At 33.9% G+C, this 17,763-nt stretch overlaps 1 protein-coding gene across 2 annotated transcripts in view; it reads right to left on the minus strand.

Moving 5' to 3' along the window:
* Nucleotides 1–435: 435 nt before the first annotated feature.
* The window catches only part of VCAN (versican), a 128,047-nt gene continuing 110,719 nt past the window's right edge, over nt 436–17,763 (minus strand). For both annotated transcript variants that reach the window (XM_074282150.1, XM_074282149.1), the window contains 3 exons: nt 5,898–6,042; nt 2,602–2,784; nt 436–2,453 (listed from right to left, as the gene is read on the minus strand). In XM_074282150.1, the coding sequence (XP_074138251.1) occupies nt 2,326–2,453; nt 2,602–2,784; nt 5,898–6,042 (456 nt within the window). In that variant the 3' untranslated portion in view covers nt 436–2,325. The remainder of the gene's footprint in view (nt 2,454–2,601; nt 2,785–5,897; nt 6,043–17,763) is intronic.

Here is a 17,763-nt window from a genome sequence, read left to right on the forward strand (position 1 = left end):
GTAAGTTCACTTGAATCAATAATAACTAATTACTTTCATATTAATCAGTCAGCCAGGATACTCAGGATTCTATTCTCTTAGCTTGGCAATGAGAATGTCAGGCGCAACAAAATCTAAACTTGATGAAAATTAAGATTGCTTATACTGTGTGTATCTATTGTTGGCCCTTTGCAAAACTAAGGCAAATGTGTGTTGAAGAAGCAAAGAGGAAGGATATCGAGAAAGTTCTGAAAATATTTGCACAAGAGTTTTAGCTTTTCCCTGAGCTTTGCATTATCAAAGATATAGCTATGGTTAACCCCCTTTCAACTCTTTGCATAGAGATTTTAATTAATCTTTCAATTATTCAGGACCTATTAGAAATGAATTAATGGTGATGCATTGTAAAAGTATTGGCGTCTAATTAGATTCAGAGTCATGAAAGAACAAGACAAATCACAGTATAGCAAAACAAGATTTTTAGGTTTCTTTGGTGAAACAAAAGTAGATATAAAAGTTACAAAGATTTTAGATTTTCATTCACAAAAAAAACAGACATTCACATTATACACTTTACAAGTTATAATATAAATATAAGAAAGTATTATGTGCATTGTAATGGAAGAGAAAAGAAAACATACAGGTCAACACTGATTGTATTGCCTTTTAGGACACCCAAAAGTATGATTACATTGAGTGCAGCAGCCAGTGGGAATTCCTTAAAGATGATGTATTATTGTAGCCACTGTACCTTCTTGTAAGCCATGGCAGGTGTACTTGAATGAGAGGTCATCTGTTTGAATTACTGTCCTACTTCAATTTTGTATTTATTCTCTCTTCTTCTTGCAGTCTTTGTATTCTAAAGGAGGAGAAGATCCCATTGCCTTCTTTCCATTACAGGGTGTTTTTTTTTTTAAGGTTACATTTAGTGGGTGGTGTTTCTAAGTCACCTTCAGCAGTTAACTACCCAGACAAAAGGGAGTGGACTGAAAGGGGAAGGATAAGGGAAGAAGTCCTATGCTCACTCCATCTAACATGAAGAATTGCCTATACTATTTCCAAGTATACTCTTTTCGCTTTGACTGGGACAATACCATCTTCTGAAAGCTATACACATTTTTCACTCTTTTCTTAATAAACAAATGATGCACTGTATTCATCACATTATTTTGTCAGGGACAAAGCACATACATTACACGGAACCAAATTGAATGAGGGAAATATAGGGACTAACACTGAAAAGTAACCACTAAACTAGGACAATTTTCTGATCATGGGGAAAAAGAACATCCAATAAATTAAATCCGTATGGCTTACTTCATTTATTTATGTATGCATCACAGCTGCAGCATTCATACATAAACATTCATGACTTTATAAAAGATTAAAAATGGTTATATGTACAAAATTATTTCTCGGTGTGTGTCATTGATGCTGTTGTTGTTGTTGTTTAACCTTAAAAAAGATTCAGGTCTGTATCCATTTGAAATGCAGAAATCTGTAACTGAAAACTAGTTAGTGTTGTGAAAATCATTAGAAAGTGACCCTGGATGAGTTAATAATTAGCACTTTGACCCCTAAAGATACTCTTGGCCATAGGAAAGTCCTTTCTGTAGTCCTTTCTTGTTGAATAATGAAGATAAAATGCAGTCCAAAAATGTTCCATGTTGCAGTCCCTAGTTGAGCCTTGATTCCACTTCATGTACTACTGTCCTAGCTTCACAGGGAAGCAAACTGCACCTATCGCGCAGTGGTGCAGCATCCTACAAGCTTGCTTAGCTGTGTCCAGTAAGAGCCATTCTTAGTCTTGTTGACATATACAGAATAATTGAAACTATTTCCAGCCTAAACAAACTACATAAAAGCAGCTGAGTAAATGATTAAAGGCCTCTGAGGCCATATAATCATCATTAAATATGCCTGAACTTAATGTGACTTTGCATTTTATATACAAGATTAAAAACAACATTAAATCATCTTATTTACATTGTCATTGGTGCTGAAATTGAGCTGTTTAAATAGTACAATAGGCTGGCATACATTATAAAATGGTCCCCACTGGAGGCATATAAAAAACTAAAGAAATTGAATAGGCTGGAAATAGATTTTTTTTTCCTTGCTTCACTTTTCTTTTCTCTCTCTCTCTTTTGTCCCTTTTTAAAAACTTTCCTGTTAAACTTCAATTCTTTTATTTGAAATGTTTTGTGGGCATCATGGCCCAAAGTTAGTGGATGCTGATCCAAAATTTCAAAACAATCTGATAATACTTCTAAAAGTGATAGGAAAGGCACAGTAAGTTAGGACTTTGGCTGAAATGATGAAAATCCATGTTCACCATTTGAGGGATCAGCGCCTTGAGTCCTGCCACCTCCTGCTCCAGCGATGATAGTGTTTCGGTGAATTTATTGAATTGTCCTTGGCTGATGAGGAATTTTTTAAATGTTTCTTAGAATAAGTCCTTTGGTATGAGGATGCTATATGAAAGGAAAAAAAGAAAAAGAAAGAGAACACAACAATATTACTTGTTCCGTATCTTAAACTACCGATACCGCAGGTGGAATATTGTGGGTGGCTAATAGTTGTTAAAGCAGGGTTGTCCGTTCTTTCTAAATGACCACTTACGGTTCTGGCAGGTAATTTTAGGCAAAGCCCATCTTCCATTTCCTAGACACCGGATAGTTGGAAGGTGGCGTTGAATGAAACCATCTTTGCAGTGATATCTAATCATAGAGTTGATTTCATAACGAGGTTTCATCTTTCCAAAGGTCTTGGCATTTTCTACAACAGGGGGTTGACCGCAAGCAACTAAAGAAAAATAAGAGTCATTTCCAAATATATCTGAATATTATATACTTCATATAATTCAACCTTAGGACTTAAGGCATCATATCTAATAATCCGTAACTAAGGAAACCATTTGGAATTCAGAAATTTATGCTATAAAATTAATTTGAATCATGAATTATAGAATTTTTCATTCTATTTTTGTTATAAGAATATAGAGCTCAGTGCTAATACAACTTTATCTCATCTTCTAGATAGTAACGCTCTGAAAACATTCCAAATAAACAAGTGTGGGCCAGTGCTTACATTATAAACTGTTCCTAATTGGGGGGGGGGGGGAAATGACAGAAGTCACCCAAATGTGTGATTCCATTGAATGGAACTTCCTGTAGGATAATACTTATAATAATAAGTCATCTCTGTGCAGTGCTTGAGGATTTCCAGAACTTTTCTCACAACTACTTTGTGACCTAACTGGGGCCAGTGTTTTCATTTTCATATTATAAATAAGGAAATTGAGATTTAGGTATATAACTTGACTATGTTTAGTGACCAGGATTTGAATCCTGGTCTTCTGATTACAAGCCAAGTACTTTTTATCCACTGCCCTATCGCATTTATGAGTATAGCTACTGTTTTTCCTTACAGACCACAGCACATTTACATTAGAGAAAAATAAGTTCCAGATTAATCACTGTCTTTCATCATCATCAAAGACAGAGGTTTTTCTTATTTAATACCCACCTCCATATGGTACTAGACAAAGCAGGTTCGACTGTAACAGTCCTCAACCTCAAGGAACTTAGAATATAAAACAAGCCCACAGCTTCACAATCTGGAAGCCCTCTTTCATTTCTGATCAATATCCCTTCTGCTTCAATTTAATTCCCCATTTCCTCTTGTTCTGTCCTTAGTGGAGAGAGTGAACACTGGTCATCAAAATAATAAATAACAATCCCAAACAGAGCATTCTGAGTCAACCAAAAGAAAAAAAATTGGACAGGGAAGCCTATTGGTTATGATTTCTCATTTTTACTAGGAAATTCTACCCTTCATCAACCTACATTAGTCAATAGTGGCACATAACAAAGAAATCTTATTAATTTGGAACTCAAGGGACTGGAAAGGAAAAACAAAACAAAACAACTGTTAAACTAATAGAGTTTGTATTATACAGTGAAAAATCATAAAACACTTAGCTTGAAAATAAAATTTAAGTACTTTTGAGTTAATTTTTGTTAAATTTTGCTGTTGTCATTGTTATTGTTTAGTCATTTAGTCACTTTTTGCCAACTCTTATACCCTTATGTGGGATTTTCTTGGCAAAGATAATGAAGTAGTTTGCCATTTCCTTCTCCTGTGGATTAAAGCAAAAAAGGTTATGTGACTTGCTTAAGGTCACACAGCTAGTGAGTTTGAGGCTGGATTTGAATTCATCTCTTCCTGATTCCAAGCTCAAAAGTTCATCTACTACTCCCTATTTCTATATATATATATACATATATATATATATACATATATATATATAATATATATATAATATTCTATATTATTTTATATATAAATAATTATATATACACATAAATACTGATATTACAAATGAATGTAGCCTTGCATAAACAAGGATGATGAGGAGAACTGTAATTTTTCCTTTTGGAAGAAGACACTGAAAAATCATGGCATATGCAAGTTATAGAGTAAGGAGAATTTTGGCAAGAATTTTAGAACACCAGAGGGAAGGGATGGAAGCCAGCTATGACTTATAAAGGAAGAATGCTACTATTCCAAACGGAATTATAATTCATCAATCATAATTCATGTATGAATGAGAATTTGGAGCTCTCTCTAATTGACAAAGGCTAATTGACATAGTTAAGGAGTGACCTGCCTTACCATTGCCTAAAGAACTGAAATTTCTTGTCATTACTGTTGTTGTTGTTGGTTAGTCATTTTCAATTGTGTCTGACTCTTTGTAACTCCAGTTGGGATTTTCTTGGCAGAGATTCTTCCTTCCCCAGCTCACTTTACATATGAGGAAACTGAGGCAAACAGGGTTTAAGGGAAATGACTTGCCTAGGGTCACAGAGATGGTAAACATTGGAGGCCAGATTTCAAGACAAGAAGATGAGCCTTATTGTAAACCTAGAACTCTAACCGCTGTACTACCATATTGCTCCTTACCATTAAATCTTATTTATTTTTTATCTGTCCTTTTGTTATGTGTCTATCTCCAGATGAAAATGAGCTTACCCTGCATTTTGACTGAATGTTTAAAAGAAATCAGTGTAGCACACAAAGAAGAGAGAACAAGTGAAGATGACTTAATTCCTCCAGTCCCAGTGTGGTAAAATTCCCTTGCATTCACTTCTGATTTCTACCACAGCCCCTAAGGTATGCTTCCCTAAGTCCATACACAAACACCTACACATATACACAATAGATATTGCTTAGCAAAAAAATGAAAAAAAGAACAATTTATCAGAAAGTAGAGGGAAGATAGCTCCCCAAAGAATCACTGCATGCAACTTTTCCAATGGTAGCTTGAACAACAGAAGTCTGAATACCAAATAATTGCATAATATTTGAATTGCAATTTAATATTTAGAAGGAATATCTGTCTATCATATTTATATAGCAGGATAAAAATATACTTAGCTAGAAGTTTAGTTGATCTAATTTGCCACACCCTTGATAGAAGGGTTAAGACCAATACCAGTCCCACCATAATAAGAACCATGATGAAAGGTTTGGCGATTGTCAATGCTGTAAAATTACCCATGCATATATCTGGTAAATAAAAAACTATTTAAATTTTTAAAATAAGAACCATGATTAATAGCAGTTTTGATGGATGCTTCATAATATGTTCCCAAGGGTTTTAATGAAAAACAAATATGGCTGGGAGATATTTTTATTATATAAACGGTCCATCATTCCGAATGAACCTGAAAACTAAGGAAGTTTAGAAGTAAGCTCTTCTTGAGTATCAGAAGAGTAAGAATAGAATAATTTCCCAGCTATTATATAATTTTCATGGAGCCTTGAAAAAAATGATTAATTCTCTCTCCAGCTACATGATAACTCTCATATGCACATTAATTTAAAATACACTTTTTTCACATAGAGAGAATTACCTGTTCCTTTCTTGCAGGTATAAGTGAGATGGTAATTGCATGGGACATCATTCCACTGACCATTTTCATGCCAAATTATCACTACACAATCTTCTCCAGAAGAAAAAAAGCTGTCTGGCTGATTTGGCCTCCAATTCTCATATTGCTGTAAAAGTAGAGGGGGGGAAAGCACATAACTCATCAGTAAGGAGCCTTGTCTCTTAAAAAAAAAACTTAAACACATCTAAAATAGAATATATTCAAATATTCAATGGAACATGTAAGAATAATTGCTTTTATTGTTATAGTACTTTGTGGCTACAATCCATTTTATGTATACTAGTTCATCAGATCCTTACAATAATTTTGTGGACTAGATGGTGCAAGAACGGTTAAAAGATTTACCTGAGATCACATAGGAACAGAGAAGGGTTAGAACCCACCTCTTCTAATGTCCAATTGAGGACTGTTTCCACTACATCATGCTGCCTTGAAAGACCTATTCATCATAAATTCATGTAGAAGTGTTAAGGAAAAAGAGCTTTAGATATTTAATGGAAAATATACATAATATCCCCAAATTGCCTGTTCACCAAGTTTATATGCTCCTGTAATAAAACCCCTTGTCTTTAGGGATATTTGTTATTATATGTGGAATTTCTTTGGAATCTATAATTATTGCTGTTCATGCACATGTTATGTCTCGTTTCCTGGAGACCTGGTTGAAGTTGATTCCCAGATGTCTGAATGTGCCATGTTTAATCTTTTCTTGCCTTTTGATTTTAACTCTTGCAGAATATTTTTGATTTTTGTTGATCTAGAAGTATTTCAGAGCCACACACCATTTGTTTTTATGGGGAGTACACTTAGAACTATGCTAACAAACCACCATTCTGATGCTCTCATTGTCTCAGATCAAAATTAATGTTTTAAAAGGAAATCTCACTAATAGGTAGTCACTATGAATGATGTGTTAAACATCGATTTTAAGAAATATTGGCAATGATCAATGCATCTAAGTGAAAATCTTGATTCTGGATGTTGACATGATGCCATATATCTTGACGAAAAATTCAATATATATACATATATGTATATGTGTGTGTTGTGTATCTGTATAATGCCATATTATATATGCTTCTATTTATCAGTATTCTTTAGTAATTCACTAGCTGACACAGCTATTTCCAAAAGAAGTGTGGTCACTTAGGATACTGGGTTTCCTGTTGCTGCTCTTTAAGGGATATATCTTTGACCAGAGACTATTTCTCCCTCCCTCAAGTTCCCATTTTAAACATATGAATATTTGATTTGGTTAAATGCCTTCAAAGATCTGTTCCTAGCTCTAAAATTTTGAGTCAGTGCAAGTTTATACACACATTTATTTTTAGTCTATAAATGTGATATCATTGGTGCAGAGAATTACCAGAAAGGAAACTCCTTCTTGAGATTATAAGAAAGCTGCCAAAAGACACTGAGAGTTAAGTGACATGCTCAGTATCACAAATATTATTTGTTATAAATAGAATTTGAATCCAGTTCCCTTTGACTTTTGACTAGCTCTATATCCACTACACCATGCTGCTTTTCTCATGTATACAAAAACAATAATACAATATGAATTCTGTTTTAATTTTCTATATGCCTTCATCAAAAGAAGATTGCTGCATTGGACACTCAATTCATCCAAATTATTTATAAAATGAGATACATGGAAAGGCTTGCTTTTTTGATAAATATCCCTACCTACTACCTCAAACGATATTAATGCTTTTGTTTTCTTATAGAAGCACTATGCTTTTGTGTCAATGTATGGTTTAGACAAATATAGTCAAAGGCAATTGTCAGCTAAAATGTCACTTTTTGAAAATAATGATTGCAAAAATTACCATTTGAATTTTTAAAAGTCATCTATTTAAATATATTAGTGGGGGCAATTTGACTCTTTAAGGGAAAAAGAATAGATCAAATTCAAGAATTACTGGCTCCTGTGACTTCTTTTGCTAATATGCCCATCTTGCATCACAAAACAACTTTGCCATTTGGAATTGCTACTGGATTCCTCTTAGAGGAAAAATGAAGTCTAGATAGCCAGAAATTCATCTTCTACCACTGTCTTCCCTCCTATAGACCTTATCCTTTGTCAGTCTCTCTTCTTACTATCATCTCTCCTTTGCCTTTAAGGCAGCAAATGTACCTTCCTCAAATTATACACTTAACTCAGAGACAAGTGACTTAATAATATTGTGAAGACAATCTTCAAAAGATGCTATCAATGTCTAGAAACAAAAAAAAACTCTTTAGAAGCATAGGATTTGGTAAATATGTCAAGAAGGATAGTCATTCCACTCTATCTTCCCCACTTTCTCAAAACCTGGGAATACTTAAGCCTGGCATCATAGACTACCAGAATTATTGTGAATTGTATTATGATAGAAGTCTCCTTCCCATTTTTTGTAAAGGTGTTTTACTCCCAAAATGCCACAAGGGAAGAACCAAGAAGAAGTAATTTCTAATCAGAATATCTTTTACTGTGTCTACCCTTCTTTCCTCAATCCCAACCCCAACCTCCAGCCTTTGTCTTTAATTTTCTCCTTTAAAAAATTGAGAAAAAACATGTTTTAAAGGTGGGAAAAATAATGTATAACCATTTCCTTGTATGTTACCATCTTGTTATTAACCAAAGATCTTAGGGCAATATAAAAATAAACACCAAATAAGAAGAAGTTCATATAAAGACTAAGTATAAAACCCATATCCTTTCTCTGATCAATGACTTATCATTCCTACAGTAATTATATTTTATTTGAAAATTCAGAGAGTCTTCTATAGACCAGTAAATTACTTTTCAAGTTAAATACTTGTCTATCACCATTAAATTACCTCATAGTGGCCTTTGTGGACACATTATGGAAAAAAATTAGCCACACAAGCTTGTTTTTCCTCCTTGATAATCAATAAAACTATTAGGAAGGATATATATATATATATACATATATATATATATATATACTTTTTCTCTTATGACATTTTCTTAGAACATGCATTCAGTGGGTGCAGCATCTAGTTATCAAACTCAATTACCTGTTTGGAGCAGCATAAATTTCCTAACAGTCTTAAGCCATTAAGATTTCATTTTCATGCTGAAATAAACTTAGCTACATCACTTTTCCATTGCTTGATTTTCAAGAATAAAATAGGCCCAGTTCAAGCCTCTGGCCAAAGGTTTAATATAGCCTTTGTTGGGAATTGTTCTTGGCACCAAGAGCTACTTTAAAACTTGTGCTCTGGGTTGTTATTTGACAGAATTGTGGCCTAGTGGTACAAAACCAAATCTCAACTTTGTGGTTTTTACAAAAACGTCTGATATCCACAGGCATGTGACATTGTTGTTGCCTCCTATCAGACAGCAACATCACTGCTTGGACTTTTCTTGGCTAGGCTGCTTTAATTTGTTTCAGCAACATTGCCAAGCTTGGAACAAATGATTGCCCTTTGTAACACCTGATCTTCTATAGTCATTAGTGCTACTTATGAGGATATGTATACGCATACACACATACATATAATTAATATGTGACTTAGTATCAGAAAATGTATTTTTTAATGATTAAAAAGAGTCCACTGCTAAAATTCTGTCCTGATGGTATGCTAGTTGCCTTGGGTTCTAAAAGACTGATATCATTATGGAATCTCTATAAGATCCTACCAAATTAAGATGTCTAGGATAGGATGGATGATAGTCTGAAGATGTTGTCTGAAGATAAGAAAAGTTTATCACAGGCAAAGCAATCTTTATTCATGGCATTAAACTACCTCAGTATAGATGATTATGATCTGTCTTAGTATAAGAGGACCTCACACAGATTAAAACATGGACCATTTATGTATTCAAATACTGAACTAAAATAAATACTAAATAGAAAATAGAAAAAAAATGGACTTAAATAACTATATCACTTACATCATGGAGTTTGTGTGAGGAAAGAACTTATGATCATTGTCTGAGCCAATAAATATGATGGACTAACTTATGTTCTACAAATTATATTATTTTTTCCCTTTGTTTCAGGGAACATGTGTTTCTTGAGTACAGAGTAAACCAGAACTCCTCCACCACCTTCTCACTCTTGGGAGAAAAATGATTGAAGAGAGAAATCAGCAGCATTCCCAGGAGAATCTAAACTCCAACAGGAGCAGAACCAAAAGTTTTCTCTAGGTAGTGTTATGTAGATCCACTCCCTCTTCTCAAGCTACATGGATAAGTGTCCATAATATGCATCAGTGCCCTTTTGCCCTTTCAATATTCTTGGAATTCTGCTGATTTCCTACTTTGTATTTTTTAGTCTTTAAAATATGTTATACTTATTTATATAGCATGTTCTGCCATAGAAGGCAACATCCTAAAGGTCAGGAACTGTTTTGTGGTAGTGAGTTTGTTTGTAGTTGTTCTCACTTGTGTACCTCCAGCACCTGATCCCATGTCTTACATGTAAAAGGCATTTTAGAAATGTTTTTAAATTATATCCAGTTAAATTCCTTTATTATTCTCTAGGCTTGGTTATAAAGAGGTCTTGGTGTCTATGCTTTTGCACTGTCTGTCACTGGAATGTCTAGAATGTTCTCTCTTCCCCACTTCCACATTTTAGAATCCCTTCAAAACTCTAAGTAACATTTTCTACAGAACGATTTTCCTGCTCCCCCCCCCCAGCTTCTAGGGATTTCTCCTCTAAAGTCAACTTGCATCTACTTCATCTGTTTATCTATTTCTCTATTTATCTATCTAGCTCTGCCTATTTTATCTATCATCTACCTATAACGCAATCTATTTATTATTTTTCTTACCTATTATCTACCTATAATAAAATTTATTTATTATCTATCTCTATATCCGATATAGGTTCATACTGTCTTCTCTGTTATAAGATACTTAAGGGAGAGACTGCTTTTTTTTTTTCCTGCCTATCCCTAGAGTATTTGCATAATTCCTGGAACATAGTAAGACTTTAACAAATTCTTCTTGATTGATCTTCCCTTTTCTGTCCATTGAACTCCTATCAGTTTTTTAAAGTCTAACTCCAATAACACCTTCTTCACAAAGCCTAACTTAATCCTTCCATCTACCTGGTGAGTCACCATCTTCCCCTTGGACCTCACATGTCACTTTTTAACTCTGTATCTCTCTAATATATACATCATGTATGACTGTGAACTAAAATTATAGATCAATGTCTCATTTCCCAAGCTACTAACTTAACTCCATTAGAATATAAATTCCATGAGAAAAATAACTATGTCTTTTCTAAATTTTGTGTGTGCCCAATAATGTGCCCTGTTTACTTTAAGTTATAAAAGTTCACCAAACTGAATTCAATTTCAGTAAAAAATATTTTATTTATTTATCTAAGGATATGATATCAGGATGGAGAATTTTCCCCATTCTGATTCATTTGTAGTTTATAGTCTTAGAGAATTGCCTGGGGAAATAAGGGATTAAATTTTTTGCCTATAATCCTACAGCTAGTGCTCATAAGAAGTAGAACTTGAACTCAGGTCTTCTAATTTCAAACATAGCCCTCTATCAACCACATCATTGTACCTCTCTGCAAAAATAAAACTGTCTTCTAAACAGATGATTATTTCAGCTAAATTGGTTTCAGTCACTATTCATTTCCACCACTCTGCTCCCTCATCATGTTCGTCCAAAAAGATCAGTTGCCAAATCCATAAAGGGATCCAAGAAACACTGGCCCAAATCCAATAGCTCTGCTATATAGTTATATCTTCATGTGAATTCTCCCTCTCTCTATAAATGAAGGAAATTATTACTGATTCTTATTCTGAAAAACTCAAACCAGATTCAAGCTAGCTATCATCAAAGCCAGTCTTAAACTTGACAAATGTTTATACTCTTTTATTTCATAGGACCTGTTCTTTGCTTCAAAGAAAACAAAAATAATACACTTGAGTTTCCCATTAACATAAAAGGCAACAGTAATCAAGAACGCCCTTCCACTGCAGAAAGCATTTTTGTTCTGAATAACAGTGTTCAAGAGATACTTTGAAGAGAACACTTCTCTGAGAAAGGAGATCAAATGCCAAGAAAAACATATATAACCATCATAACCAGAGATGATAGGTAATCTTTCTCACTCAGAAGTACCCTCTCTAATAAAGAACTTCTACCTCCTTAGGCATATCTTCATTCCATCAGTATATGAGCTCTACTCCTAAAGGTAATAAATAACTCACTAAAACCAGATTGTATTTGTATTCTATTAAGCTGAATTTCTGCTAGCTCAGACTTTCAGATACCTGTTGTCATTCAATTACTAGTCATCCTTTTTATCTATGAAATAAAGTGAACTTTTGTGATAAACAGTCAGAATTTTAAAATTCCAAGGTAGTCAAAAGACAACTTGTGGGATAAATCCACAAAACAATATGAAGTTGAACAGAGAATTTAATCAGGTGACTTCTATTCTACTATTAAGATGAAGAAATGGTCAGCCAGAAATAAAATTAGCAACCAGCCTTAATTTTCTTATTTAAAAACTTAATGAAAGAAGGCCTTTTAGGACAACCAAACACCACCAGTATTCTCCCCAAATAATTTTTTTAAAAAATTAAACCTAAAAAAGTACTATTTAGACTTACAACAATTGCACATCCCACACCCCCGCTAGGTACAAGACCTAAACTCCCATATACTGGAGAAGGCTTAGAAGCAAAAGCAACAAACCCAAAAATTAATAACAAAGACAATAAAATAATTACTATAATTTCCATTATAATTTTAGTATGGATTCTAACGATAACCTATGGTTATTTTCTATTAATGCAAGACTATGGGAAAACAATATTCCTTTTTTGCCTTTTAAAATACAAAACACTATGAAAACACACTTAACTAGTGAATCTCTTATATAACTATGGGGGAAATGGTGCAGTAGATAGTGTGTCAGGTGTCAGGTCTGGAGTCAGAAAGGCTCAAGTTTGAATTCAAATCCCACCTTGGATACTTACTAATTGACCCTGAAAAGTCTGGCTTTTTCCTCATGTGAAAAATGAGCTGGAGAAAAAAGTGGCAAACCATTCCAGTATCTTTGCCAAGAAAACCCCAAAAGGCATGACAAAAAATGGATGCATAACTGAAAAAATGACTAAACAAAAATGTGGGAAATAGCTTTTCATAGGTTGCAGAGTCAGAAATAGGTGGAATACAAATGAAAAAGACTACTACTCAGAGGCATTGTCTTTTAAAGTTTATCAGAAAACTCAAGAACCAATTAAAAGGCACCTCCCATATTTTTTATTACTTTAATTGATCTATCATCTCACCAATATAGCTCCTTTCACCACTGATGCATATAGGTCCTAACCCATTCCTACTCTCATTTGGTGCAGCTTTTGATTGTGTCCTCCTAACATCTTCTAGACTTTCTAGACATTTCATAGATATCAATATATGCTGCAATACAGGCCTTACATTTAGTTTGCTGAATTGAATTAAGTAATATATATATGTATATGTATATTATACATATATATGCATATATATACATAGGTATACATAATGATAGAGACAGATTTATATATGTACTAACATTCTGATATTTATGTGTGTATCTACATATGTTTGTATGTAAGTGTGAATAGTACACATAATTCTATATCTATATCCAGTGATTAGAGTTATATGCCTGGAATCAAGAAAACATATCTTCTTAAATTTAAATCTGACTTCAGATACTTCCTAGCTGTGTGACCTTGGAGAAGTCACTTAAACCTGTTTGCCTCAGTTTCCTCATCTGTAAAATTAGTTTGAGAAGGAAATGGCAAACTATCCCAAAATCTTGCCAAGGAGGTGAGGTCATAGAGAGTCATGTATAATCGAACAATAATAAATATCTATATCCATTCAATTCTAAGCTTCCTTGATAATAGGAACAGTTTTATCCTTTGCATCTCCAGCATTTAGCATCTTTGGAGAAGGAAATGGCAAACCAATCCAGTATCTTTGCCAAGAAAATCCCAAATAGGGTCACAAAGTCCGGCATGATTGAAATTGACTGAACAGCAACTGGCACAGAGTAGGTGCCTTTATAAGTGTTATTGACTGTCTATATTTATATAGAGATAAGAATAAGAGACAGGGGAGACATGTTTGACCTAGAGATATATAAAATCAGTGGTACTCACCTTAACTCAGAGAGAGGAGAAATAGCTTAAGAGAAAGCTTAACACACCCACACTAATTATCTTACTTTCTTCAAAATATGGGGAAGGGATAGCATTGCTACAATATCAATTAAATGGACATATTTAGAATTCTAATGAGAAAGGTTACCATTCTCCAGTGATGTAAAATACTTCTGAGGGTCAGGAGACTAAATGAACTTCCACAAACAAGTAATCACTTTAAAAAAAATATATATATATATATAGATAGATAGATAGATAGAGAGAGAGAGAATACAAGAAATAATGATAGATTGTTTAAGACTACCACTGTTAATTAACATTTGACAGATCTGTACTCTTCATGTAAAGTAATCCAAAAGGATTGAAATGAGATGGAAATTTGAATGCTAGCAAAATAATCTTTGTGGATTTTTTTTTAAAAGAAAGCTATGGCTACAGGTCATATGTATATATTAACATGGTATTTTCCTTGAATGGCTAGCTAAGCATCACATATTTTAGAACTAAGAAAAGACTTCATTAAGTAGTTAATCATTACAAATCATTACAAATGGTAGTCTAGAACTGGAAGGAGCTACAAAAGCAATCTAGAACAAGATGCAATTAGCATCTGCAAAATTATTACAGATGAGAAAACTGAGATATTCTTGAGGCTTCCCTGATATTATATATAGGTAGACAGTATATGTATCTAATGAAATATTAAATATATTATTAATAATATATTGGTTATATTATTAACAACATTTATATAGTCAGCTAAGTGATGGAAGCATGTAGAACTTGTGATCAGGAAGTCCAGACACTAAAAATCTGTGTGACCCTGACTAAGTCACTTAACCTCTCCTAAGTTGGATCAGTTTTCACTTCTCTAAGAAAATCAGGTTATACAAACATCTGCCTCATAAGATTGTTAGAGGATGAAATGTGCAAAGCTCCTAGCAATCTTAGTCATTATTTTAGTTAGCTGCAGTTTTGAGTCATTGATTAAATTCTACTTATTGTTTTTCTTTTGAACAGAATGGCCCAATTATTGATGCTTTCCCTGCTTCTCCCATCATACCACAGCTATAATTTATAAAACTTTGAACAACCTTCGCATTAAAACCACCAGTCCCTCCGGCTCACCTAGTTTAGAGCCTGTTAAGGAATCTGGCCAAGGAAAACTTTTCGCTGTATCCTATTACAGTGTCTGAGTTCAAGGGATAAGAAAGTTATCTCTTAAATTTTCCTCAGTTGCTGAGGTTTTGTCAAATAATTGACAACACTCATTGGTTTCAACACATATTTGATAAATCTTTTAGCTTTATACTGAATGTTTAGGCTTATAATGATGTAGAGAATTCACACTGAGATTTCATAACCTGAATCAAAAGCAGCTTAACTCATGAGAAATGTCTCCAGGACAATATGAAACAGACAGAATCAGGCAGCAAAAAGGTGCTATATCAAGCCGTTAAAATTTGCAGACAAGGTAAACTGTATAATAGCCACTAGGTGGTGATGTCTATCCATCATTAAAATTAAGCTGCCACCCAGTCTCTTGATCACTTTGTTAGTCACAAAGAATTTAGGACAAAGAGAGAATAAGACATGGATCAGTGCCCACAGCCAAAGTGGATGAACAGAGGATTTTCACATTACCTAAAGCACGCAACCAAAAATTGGTGACTAGTAGAGTGTGAGGAAGTATTGGAAGTGAATTTCTAGTTTTACCATTTAAATCCTCCAAGCTTGACAGATGGATTGTAAACAAAACAATTTACTAGAATTTTTGATCACATGACAGTTAGTCCATGCAATCACGGTGTAATTCTTCTCTATTTCTGATTAAAAATGTTAGTGGATTTTCTCAACAACTTATTTTCTTATTTTCTGTCCTGTTAAAAAAATCAAACTTTTTTTCTTTTCAAATAAAATAGCCTTGAAAGTAAAACTATATTCTTAAGTCTAACATGAGGCTAGTTTATTTTATATAAATCTCCATTAGTTTAGCCAAGAAATTATTCAAAATGATATATAAATCTTTAACATATTTAACATGGATTGGTCTACCTGCCATCTGGGGGAAGTGATGGGGGAAAGGAGGGGAAAAGTTGGAAGAGAAGGTTTTACAAGGATCAGTGTTGAAAAATTATTCATGCATAAATCTTATAAATGAAAAGCTATAATAAAAAATGATAAATAAGTAAAAGATCGGAATCTTCAATTTCAAAATCACAACTTTGAGTGCTATCATCTACTACTAGTTTTTATGTGATAAGTCCTAGAGTCTAAATCCAAACAGAAAAGAACACCAAAGTAATAAGATAGTCTAAGAACACTTTCTAGATTGAAACATTCTATGATAATACTGTACTTCTACCATTAAATAAGGTAGTTTGAATTATTTGGGCTACCTACAGCATGCTTGAATGCAATGCAGGTCAAATGGTTATCTTCAAGGGGGTCATAATGACTATTTATTGCTGAAATCAAAATGTTTAGTGAGTTTGAAATCCTTTTCTCCCAAGAGGACCATAACCATTGCACAATAGGCATGTTGTTTGCAGTCTGCCTATGGCACTTTTTCCATTTTTTTTATTTAACTTGAGTAGATAACTGGCCTTCCCATGAGATAGCTATAGTCTCTTCTGATCCATGTACTCATTGAAAAAGATTGTTTTTTTTTTCTTTAAGGAAGGTTATAGTTTTGTAATAGTTTTCTTCTGTCATCTTTTAGTTGAACACTCTGATTCACTAACAACCAAAGAGAAAGAGAGCACTTTATTTAAAAGGAGAAAGAAACTTTTGTTTGGAGGTCACCACCTAACACTAACAACCAAAGTCCAGTATTACCAACATGAAGCATAACAGCTCCAAGCTGAAAGGAAGAAAAACTATCTTGGGGTCTCCTGACAGTTGTTAAAGTGGCAATCTGCCATTATTTTTCTAGCTGGCAGCCCCCTGTGCAGGACAGACAATCTGGCCACAGACACCAGCCAGCTCCTTAGTACAACACTAATCTTGTGTAATAGAGTGAGCTCACTGCCATACAAAGCACTAATTATCAGCAGCATTTTCCAAAGGATATGAATAACTCCCACAGTGAGATGAAGGCCTCAGGCACAGCCCAAAGTAGCTCTATGCACTTAATCTATACATGAAGGGTTCCAGCAGACCCCTTTACTGCTGTGCTTGTTTGCACAAGTCAGAATGGTGAAATGCTAGAGAGCCAAATACAATGAAAAACTGCCAAAAGCAACACCACGTTTTCTGGCCTTTCCCATGGTTATGTTTTACACCAAACTAATTACAGTATTTCAATCCTATGACAATTTAAAGTCCATAGATCAATTTTGGAAAGTCACTGTAGTACCCATAGCTGATTTAAGATGATTTTTGAAGAGTATCTTAATTAGAAAATGCCCCTATCTTAGAAATGCCCCTTTCTAAGATTGGTTCTTACTAGCTGCCCTACTTATCACTGGCCAACCTATAGTAAAAGGTTATTTAAGGTAAATGCCTTATGAAATTGTACTTAAAACATTTTGGGGATATAAGATCATTTATCTTATCTTTTTCCCCTTTTTTCTTCATTCCTTTCTTCCTTTCTTTTTTATGTCTTTCTTTCTTTTCTTTTTTGCAATTTTTTAGATAACCCTGCAAAATTTTTAATATATGGGGGGAAGGAAGGGGATGG

This window comes from Sminthopsis crassicaudata, chromosome 1 (genome assembly GCF_048593235.1).
Source record: "Sminthopsis crassicaudata isolate SCR6 chromosome 1, ASM4859323v1, whole genome shotgun sequence".
NCBI classification, from domain to species: Eukaryota; Metazoa; Chordata; class Mammalia; order Dasyuromorphia; family Dasyuridae; genus Sminthopsis; species Sminthopsis crassicaudata.